The 9,409-nt window shown below is 63.9% G+C and overlaps 3 protein-coding genes across 3 annotated transcripts in view; 2 read left to right on the forward strand and 1 right to left on the reverse strand.

Annotated features, from left to right (window-relative positions):
* Positions 1-343, forward strand: part of EMIHUDRAFT_213184 (hypothetical protein) — a gene marked incomplete at both ends in the record, with an annotated part of 3,878 nt that extends 3,535 nt beyond the window's left edge. Inside the window, 2 exons of the mRNA XM_005765303.1 lie at positions 67-163; positions 258-343. Of these exons, the coding sequence (XP_005765360.1) occupies positions 67-163; positions 258-343 (183 nt within the window). The remainder of the gene's footprint in view (positions 1-66; positions 164-257) is intronic.
* A 1,751-nt stretch (positions 344-2,094) lies between these two features.
* On the forward strand, positions 2,095-4,169 carry EMIHUDRAFT_213186 (hypothetical protein; the record flags this gene model as incomplete). Its single annotated transcript, XM_005765304.1, has 5 exons — positions 2,095-3,222; positions 3,475-3,544; positions 3,626-3,749; positions 3,953-4,025; positions 4,155-4,169. The coding sequence occupies 5 exons, from the start codon at positions 2,095-2,097 to the stop codon at positions 4,167-4,169; spliced, it is 1,410 nt and encodes a 469-aa protein (XP_005765361.1).
* Positions 4,170-8,252: 4,083 nt separating this feature from the next.
* EMIHUDRAFT_104078 (hypothetical protein) overlaps positions 8,253-9,409 on the reverse strand; it is a gene marked incomplete at both ends in the record, with an annotated part of 9,727 nt that continues 8,570 nt past the window's right edge. The window contains one exon of the mRNA XM_005765305.1: positions 8,253-9,224. Coding sequence (XP_005765362.1) covers positions 8,253-9,224 — 972 coding nt within the window. The remainder of the gene's footprint in view (positions 9,225-9,409) is intronic.

A 9,409-nucleotide genomic window follows, 5' to 3' on the forward strand; every position in this document is an offset into this window, starting at 1 on the left:
ATGTCTAAGACAAACCTTACACCACACCCTCGTGTGTGTGGAGAGGTGTACCTGACCTCACCTTAGGCGCTGTCTCTGCGCGAGGAGGCGCTCGCCGTGCGAGCTGCGAGTGTGGCAGAGGCGGAGGCGGCCATCGAGAAGGCGCGCCTAGGGTTTGGGTACGGTAGGGGTAGGGTTGGGTTCGGGTACTGTGGGGGTATGGGAAGCTGCCGTTGAGAAGGCGCCTCCTCGCTCCGCCCTCGCCTCACCGTCCTTAGGCCTCATCGGGGAGGCGCTCGTGCAGCTGCGGCCGGGGGACGTGGTCCAGATCGGGTCGTCGTCCTTTCGCCTGCAGATCGACTGAGCTGGGTGTTGGCTGTTGGGCCGCCGCCGGTTCAGCTCCCGGCGGGCTGGCGGCCCGCCGCCGCGGTGTGTGGAGCGTGGCATGCGTCAACACCAGCCACCGCCCTGCCCACCTCTCACTCACCAAGTGAGGCCTTGCCGGTTGCCTCGAGCGCCCCCATGGCTGCAGAGTGACTGTGGCGCGACCCAGCCTGCGCTGCCCCGCGAATCCTTCATTTCTATTCACGATCTGTGTGCGGAGATCGTCCAGATCGAGACTGGTGGGGGGCGCACATGCGTGCCACAAAGTATCCACATAAAACTACACACAAAACACTACGGGGTGTGGACCCTGAGTTGACCAGGGGTTGTGCGCTGGGCCCTCCACTGCTCGGCTCCAGCCAGTAGACAAGTCTTGTCATCAACAGAGTAGAAGGATCTGACCTCGGGGCCGATGTGACCAAGCGCTGGTAGCGTGGTTTAACCTCAAACCCATGGTCTCACAGTGTGCCGGCAGTCGCCGAGCAGTGTCGCTCACACAAGCCGCAGCACAAGTGACTGAGGGCCAGTGAGGGCGAGCCCATCGCTGTCACAGCTGTGGCAGCCGCACAATAGGCTGTGTCAACTGTGCAGAGTGTGTGAGCAGCAGAGGAGCTGCTCTCCAGGCTTCTGTCGCAAAGAGCTGCATGCCACCGAAAGCGCTGTCGAGGTTCGCCGAGCGCGGCGCAAGTTGGGGGAAGCCGCCACCGACGAGCGCGTTGGACTTTTCACTCCGGACAAAGACGGGGACACAGCGGACGGTGCGGGGTGTGTCCCCGTCATAGCGGCGAGGCGCGGGACCGTCCTGGGGTGTCGACGGCCCCCCGGGGGCGACGGGGGTGCTCTCCGGCCGCGGCGGCCGAAAACGGGGACCTCTATTACGGTCTATTAATGAAGTGATGCACTTGATGCAAGGGTGCCATTGTGCTCTACTACAAAAGTTGTGTAAGATGCCCAAGTCTCAGACGCTGGATCCTTAGCGGAGCTGAGTTCTGACGGTGTGAACACGAGCAACCGGAGTGACGACCGGGACCGGGCCGTACGCCGGGAGTGCCCCGACTAGCAGTGACGGGCGCGGACGAGCGAATGAGAGGTCGCTATCTGTGGAAGATGTGTTGTTAGGGACTAGGACTGCCTATCTCTCACTGAAAGGGACCTCTCATTCGCTCGTCCGCACCCGTCACCGCTCACGGAGTGCTCCGCGTGCCGCACCGGCGGGCTCTGCCACACAGTAGCAGCTCATGACGAGCAGCTGCTGTGACTGTATTTGTAGCCATTTTTAGGCTTCAACTGGTCCCAAAATAGTTAGTAGCAACACCTCATGAAAATCAGTCAAAAAAGCCCCAAAAAATCGGCGCCTGCGGCGGGCTACCTGGGGCGCAGCCCCAGACCCCCTTGACTGGGGGGACCCTGGAGCACCGACGGCGTGGGCCCGAAGGCCAGGCTCGCTGGCAGCAAAGAAAGCATGGCCATCGGCGACGACGAGCGCTCACGCGGGTCGTCAACTGCCTCAAGGTGCGCGGCGACGTAGGGCTCGTTTTGACGGGGGCGGCGGCGGCGGGCGCGCAATTCCCGCGCTGTGGATTGAATTCTTTTCCCTCGGCAGTGGGTCACCGTTTTGGGCGGGGGTTCCTTTTCCCCCTCCTCTACGAAAAAAGAAAAAAAATCGTCCTGAATTCATGACACGTCCACTGGCCCCGGATCCGCATTAGCCAGACCCAAGGACCGGCCAGGATGCACGATAGGAAGACCTCGCCGGCGTCGTTGCAGTCCAGCGAGTCCGCCGTAGCGCAGGCGGTGAACGTTTCCAAGTACATCGCCGCAGCCAGCACGCTCCATCCGCCGCAAGAGCTCCAGAGAGGCGTCAGCATCGCCAGCACACTTGCGTCTCCTTTCAACAATCTGTTCGCCAAGCTGCCGGATCGGCTGGACCGTGAGGATCGAGAACGTCTCTATGAGCGGTCGCGCCCTGTCTGTGCCATCGACTCCTTCATCTCGCACGCGTGGCGGTCGGAAGGTTGGAGCAAGTGGACGGCTCTCGCTCTGCACGAGGTCGGGCTTGCGCCACTGGTCGTCGGTATTGTCGCCAGCCTGCTGATGGCTCACCTGCAACGCTCAATCGAACTACCCGGAAGCATCCGAACACGGGTGGTGGCTGAGAACCCGATCGTTCTCATCGCATCCTGTCACGAGTACGTCGCTGGCTTGATAGCCGCCACCGCGTCAGCGTTTGTTTGGCTGGCGGCGCAGCGACAGCGGTCATACTTTGTTGACGCGGCTTGCATCCACCAGACAAACCGAGCTCTGAAGACCCAGGGCATCCGGCACCTGGCTGGGTTCGTCGCAATGTCCTCTCAGCTGGTTGTGCTCTGGGACGAGCACTACTTCAGCCGCCTCTGGTGCGTCTACGAACTCGCAATGTACAGAGCGATCCATCCGAACAGGCCAGTGACTTTTCTGCCGCTACGCAGCTACGTCCTCTTTGGTGTGATGATGGCGGCAGTCGCGGTGGGATTTGGCATGTTTTTGCTGTCTATGATGCTTTTCTACCGTGGCGACCTGACAGGATCGATGCACGGTCCAACTGGAGAGAGAGTCTTGGTGGGTGATGATTACTGGCAATTCACGGTGCCAATGTTGGCAGCACTCTCTTTTGTACTCTATTTCCTCCTCTACGTTTGCGTCACCCTCTTTGGAGCCTCCATGGCACTTCAGCGGATAGCTCTACAGCGCTGCCTTGAGTCGTTTGACGTGAGAGTGGCTGGTTGTTACAGTGCAACTGACCGCGACGAGATCTATGCCGCAATCGGTGCCATCTATTTGCGAGGTGGGACCGATGGGTTGGACGCGTTCAATCACATGGTACGAACACAACTCAAGGAGCAGGTGTTGCAACGAGTCAGTGGTTCAACTACACTGTACTCCAACCTCCTCTTGTTGTTGCTCCCTGCGTTTTGCCTTTTTTTGGGCGTGAGCGCATGGTTTCGAGAGACCTCGACATTCACCCAAGGCATCTTCTTCATGCTTGCCTGTTCATACCTGCTTGCCTGGTCTCCTAGCATTCTTGCCATTAGCCTCCAACGTGGCGAGCGCCTCGCGCGCTCGAGCAACCAGGCAGACCTCCAAAGCTTTGTGCGCCGAACTAGCGTGGCGATTGCCTCGTCGGCCGCGCGCGACGCCGCTGGTTCTTTCATCTTCTGGCCTCCCATTCTTCTGCTTTTTGCATGCGATTTTCCGGACGCCTACCCGGAAGCCGGCCCTCTAGGGCTCGTCAACGTGCCGGATCAAGCCCGGCGTGCATCCGTGTTGACGCTCATGAGCCTGTGGAGCATCGCTGGCATTTGCTTGGCTCGCCGCACATTTAGGCCGCGAGCTCTCATCGGAGCAGGGTCGAGCTGACGCGTGGAAGAGCACCCCGACGTCTTCTGGTTGAGCCCGCAGTTGGCACATGTCAAATTGCCCTGGGCATCTGCTCGCGCCGCCAAGGCGTGGTGCTGTAGCAGCAGTCGCGCTGCTGCTGCCTGGTGCCCTCGCACGGCGGCGACGTGCAGCGTTCAAGCCTCGCGCGTCGAGCATGTCTCGCTTCTTCAAGGACCGCCGCGTGCAGCGGGGTCGCGCTCACCGCGGAGGCGAGCAGCAAGAACGCAGCGATGGCCATCGCGGAGGTCCGCCTTCTTTCGAGGTTCTCGAGAGCGAGATTCGTCTGAAGTAGAGAGATCCCCCCCGGATCCAGGCAGTCTCGGCCGAGCGAGCGGCGAGCGGCGGGCCGCTTCTTTCTTTTTTATCCGCGCCAGTCCGCGCCCTTGTAAGAAAGAAAGAAAGAAAACAGACACGCCAAACGAGGGATGGGACGAGGACAGGGTCCCCACCTGCACGAGCAGGATTTTGGAAGAACGATCAGGGGGACAGGTGGGGCTCTCCTGCGCCCGTATGTATGTATGTAGTAAGGTGAAGAACAGTCAGGCTCGGACTGGACACCAACGCGGTATGGGTGCACGCAAGACAGATGATGACGACACGCACGAGCGACACACAGACACAAACAAGCTCACAAGACACACAGCCAGCGGGCTGCCACACATCCTGAGTGGGCGTACACATCACTCAGGCCACGTCCCCCCTGTCGCCCCCCCCTGCGCCCTTGTTGTGCCAGTGTCTGCGTGGAATTTTTTCTTTTAACCGTTCTGCTCGCGAGAGTCGCCGACGCCACCGCGGCGGGCGGGGCTGTATCTGCGCGCACAGAGCTGATGCCGCTGACACCGCGCACCGACGCGCTCGCGGCGTCCAAGCCGGGGCGGGCGGCATCCAAGCTACAAGGGGTAGCGGTCGCGACGGAGGCGGAGGGGTTGCACCTGCATCTCTCGAGCCGCACCAGCACCGGCTACAAGGGCGTGTACGAGCTCGCCTATGGCCGCTTCCGGGCGGAGCACAACCATGCCTACATCGGCACCTTCGACACGGCGGTGGAGGCGGCGGTGGCATACGCGCAGGCGGTCGGCGAGTACCAGCCTCCGGCTCCTCCTCCGTCGGTGGCGACAGAGGCGGAGGGCTTGCAGCTGCACCTCTCCAGCAACAACACCGGCTACTTAGGCGTGTACGCGCAGGCCCCTGGCCGCTTCCAGGCGAAGCACAGGGACGGAAGGACGGTCTGCCTCGGCACCTTCGGCACGGCGGTGGAGGCGGCGGTGGCGTACGCGCGGGCCGCGGGGCAGGCGCCGGCGGCAGGAGAGGCAGGGCCGTCGGCGGCGGTCGCGCGGGTTGTCGGCCGCAAACGGCAGCAACGCCGCTCTTCTAGCCGCAAACGGTGCGAGATGTGCCGCCCAAACGAAAGTTCTGCTTCGTCTGCTTTAGGCCGCGCGAGGAGGGGGAGCAGCGGCAGCAGCAGCAGCAGGAGCCTATGGCAGGTTGGGCCACGGCGACCAGCAGGACCAGTTGCTGCCGAAGAAGGTTGAGACCCTGGCTGGTCAGCTTGTCGTCGCTGTGTCGGCGGGAGGCGGGCACAGCCTCGCCCTCACCGCCGACTGCGCCGTCTGGAGCTGGGGCTGGGGAGCCTTTGGCCGGTTGGGCCACGGCGACGAGCAGCACCAGTTGCTGCCGAAGCAGGTTGAGACCTTGGCTAGTCAGCGCATTGTCGCTGTGTCGGCTGGATTCGCGCACAGCCTCGCCCTCACCGCCGACGGCGCTCTCTGGAGCTGGGGCTGGAGAGCGGAAGGCCAGCTAGGCCATGGCGACCAGCAGAACCAGCTGCTGCCCAAGAAGGTCGAGGCCTTGGCTGACCAGCGCGTCGTCGCTGCGTCGGCTGGATCCTGCCACAGCATCGCCCGCACGGCCGACGGAGCTGTCTGGAGCTGGGGCAATGGAGGCTACGGCAGGTTGGGCCACGGCGACACGCAGAGCCAGCTGCTGCCGAAGAAGATCGAAGCCTTGGCGGGCCAGCGAGTCGTCGCTGTGTCGGCGGGAGGCGGGCACAGCCTCGCCCTCGCCACCGGCGGCGCCTTCTTTACCTGGGGCAAGGGCGAGGACGGCTGCCTAGGCCACGGGGAGGACACGTCCAACCAGCTGCTGCCCAAGAAGGTCGAGGCGTGCGCGTGGGCGCCGGGGCAATGAGATATCGCTCTCCTGCCTGTTTGATTACCTGGCCAGGGCGAGGGCGGCGCGGGTGATCGGGCTGGGCCCATATGAAGACTTTCATGCTGCCGCCTCGCACAACCTCCCAGGCGTCCGTGCTGCTTTATTTCTTTCCGTGAGGGGATAGGTCGGGAGAGAGAGAGATTTTTAGCAATACCAAACAACTCTAACACTCACACGTGTTGTCATTTGGGGGCCTGGAGCCCCTGCAGATAGTTCTTATGGGGGTTTAAAGTTTGCGGGGGGGGGGGGGGGCAGCTTTGGGCGCGGTCGAATTCAATTTGGGGGGGATTATGACGGTTTGGGGGATCCTGCCGACGTGCTACAGTTGTAGCCCCACTGCACATAAGATGGACACCTCAACGGGAGGGCCCTCGCAGCAGCCGGGGCCGACGCCTGCAGCCTTAGTCTTGGCCCGATCCGGCGGGATGCCACGGGTAGGCGCGTTGAGGCTTGCCGCCTCCTCTGCGCCAACGCGGCTTGTGCCGCAGCTTGCGTTTGCTGCCAGACAAGAGGAGGAGCAGGGCCGTTTGGCGATAGGGCCAGGCAATCGCATTCGTCCCGTGGGCGTTGCGGACTCGAGCAACACCCGGGTCGAGGTTGCTGCGCCTCTTGGCGCAGTGCTGCAGCATCGCACGCTTGTTGCGGGGGATGGAGCAGCGACGGCAGCTGGAATCCTGGCTCTTCCGGATGCGGGTCCGGCGGCATTTGCGGCGGCGTCTTTGCAGCTGCGAGCGCAGCGCGGTCAGAGACCGTCGGCCGCCGAATGGCGCACGATGCCGCAGCTGCGGCTGGGAGTGGTGGCTATGTCGGCATTGCAGAGACGCTGTCAACCACAACTCGGCCACTACCTGCAGCAGATGCGCGTCGAGCGCCAGGGAGATGACGCCATATGCAAGTCCAGCCGAGGTCGCGGCCCTCTCAGCGAACGCACAGCGCACCGCGTATGGTCGGAGCCTGAAGAGTGTACAGGGACGAGAGCAGCCTGTCGCTCTGGCTGTTGCGCAGACGCCGGGCAGCGCCGGCTACGCCAGCGCTGTTCTTGCCCAGATTGCGAGCTTTCAGCCTGGGTCGAAGCGGCTGGAGGCGATGGTGGAGTCTCGTGTTTGCCTTTTTGACGGATGGCTCGCCCTCACGACTGACGGGACTGTCGATTTTGGACGCGCGACGATGTGCGGGCATTCTTTGCGTGCGGCGAGGGAGAGGCTCTCATCGCCGAGTACATTCTCCCTGTTCACGCGCGCGCGAGACGTGCAGACAGGGTTGCCAGCTGAGAGCGAATGGCGCGGTCGGTTCACGCCTCGCACAACAGAGAGAGAGATGCGCTCTGCATGCTCTTGACACTTGAGCTCACGGAAGAAAAAAATCCAGGGGCGCTCTAAAATTCTTCTTCGGGCTCCCGTGGTGTACCTGTGTTAGTGCCAGTGCGCGCCAGTCCCGTGCCCAGTGTCGTGCGAGGGAGTTGCCCCCCTGCAGACTGAAGTTTATGATCTTGAAAACGTCTCCAACGGAGCTCCGTGTTGCTTCCAGCGCCTTCCCCCGCGCTCCCTGCGGCCATGGCCGATGCTCCTAGTATGAGAGGTCATCTGGCTACCGCGAGAGCGACCCAATGCGTCGACATCGTCCGATGATGGTGCCGCAAAGTCAGCCTTCGGAGGCTATCGTGGGGTCGAGCCGGCAGTAGCCGTGACATGTGGTTCCACCACCCCTTGTAGGCTTTGCCTCTGACCGCCACCGTTCCCAGACTGCCCAATGGGATAGAAAGGAAGGCTGGGCGAGCGTCTAGAAGCGTCGTGGCAACCTGCACGGCAGCGCTGGCACAGGTGCGATGAGCGTCGTGCCACTTGACCGGAGACGGGTTGCAGGCGTCGTATCGAGCTGCGATCCAGCCGAGTGGACGGCGGCACACCGCACCTGCTGTGTGCCGCCGTCTACTTGGCGGGGTCACAGCTGCCTATCTGGAAGGCACCGAGAGGCACAAAATGGCGCAAATGGTCAAAATCAAGGTTTTGTAACGCGAGCAGCAGTGAAATGGATAGCCGTTGAATAAATTGCACGACCCCAAGAGCCAAGTCCCCAGCCCCCCCGGCCCACGCGAACGAGTTACAGGTTATACACGAACGAGATGCTGTGATTAAATGGCTGCGATTAGATTTATCTAGTTTGAGCGCACACAAATGCACAGACGCGCTGCGGCTCTACGTGCCTCTAATTTTGCCCCTGCGCTGCGCTGCACTAGAGGGACCGGGGCGCCCCTAACTACTTTACGCGCCGCCCGCCGCCGCCGCCTCCGCTGCCCCTCCGACCGACGAAAACCCCACCTGGTACTTCCCCACAAGGATTGCGTCCAGCTCGCCCTCGCGGCCCTCGTAGAAGGCCGCGACCGCCTCGAGCGATCCCGCACCCGTCTCGCTCAGCTTGCTCGGCTTGTGCACGCTGTAGAAGCGGCGCAGCCTGCTGAGCAGCGACGCGCGCTCCTCCGCCGCCGCGTTGTCGGCGAGCGGCGGCAGCTCGCGGCTGACGGCGGCGCACTCCTTGGATGCCCCGTACGCGGAGGCAAGGGCAGCCTCCGCTCCCGCTGTGCCGGAGCCAGCGTCGCCGATGGCGTCGCCGCCCGGAGCGCCACCATCGCTAGGGCTGCCGTCGGCGCCGCCTCGAGAAGGTACAAGGGAGTCCGCAAGGATGGCCGAGGTGGCGAGGCCCGCACCGGCGCGGGCGGAGGGAGCGGCGACGGCGGCGGCCGTGGTGACCGTTGCGGTGGTGACTGTTGCGGTGGCGAGGGCCGTTGCGAGGGCGCCCGGCGAGGCGAGGGCGGTTGTCGTTGCAAGGGCGGCCGGGGCGCCGGTTCGGGCGGAAGGCTCGGACGGCGGCCGCGCCTCGACGTCTCGGCCCTCTGCTACGCCCTTCGCGTGCAGCCGCGCAGGGCTGCTCTGGGCAGGGACCTCGCTTGGGGACGATGGACTCGCAGGCGCTGCGGGCTGCACCGGCGCCGCCGCCGCCGCCGCCGCTGCCGCTGCCGCCGCCGCCTTCGCCGCCGCCGCCAGCACCCCTTCAGCCCCGGTCGGCAGCACCGTCGGCGGCGGCTCCTGCGCCGCGCAGCTCTCGAGTGGCGGCCGGCCGAGGTCGTGGCGCCAGAGCGCGACCTCTGCCGACAGACTGCTGACGTCGTATTGTTGAGGCTGCCCTGAAGCGGCGCTGGCTTCCGCCTCGCCCACCTCCGGCTCGCCCGCCTCCGCCTGGACCGCCGTCGGGAACTCGCCACCCGCCGCCTCAAACGCCGCCGCTGCGCCGACCGCCACCCCGACAGCAGACTCGGGGCCAATTGACCTTGTGCCCCCCCCAACTCAAAAATGCGGCCCCCCCGGAAAGAGACCGGCCGGTGCCGGTGAGTCCGATAGGCTCCCCACGGGGTTTTGACGCC

Source organism: Emiliania huxleyi, assembly GCF_000372725.1.
Source record: "Emiliania huxleyi CCMP1516 unplaced genomic scaffold EMIHUscaffold_56, whole genome shotgun sequence".
NCBI lineage: Eukaryota > Haptophyta > Isochrysidales > Noelaerhabdaceae > Emiliania > Emiliania huxleyi.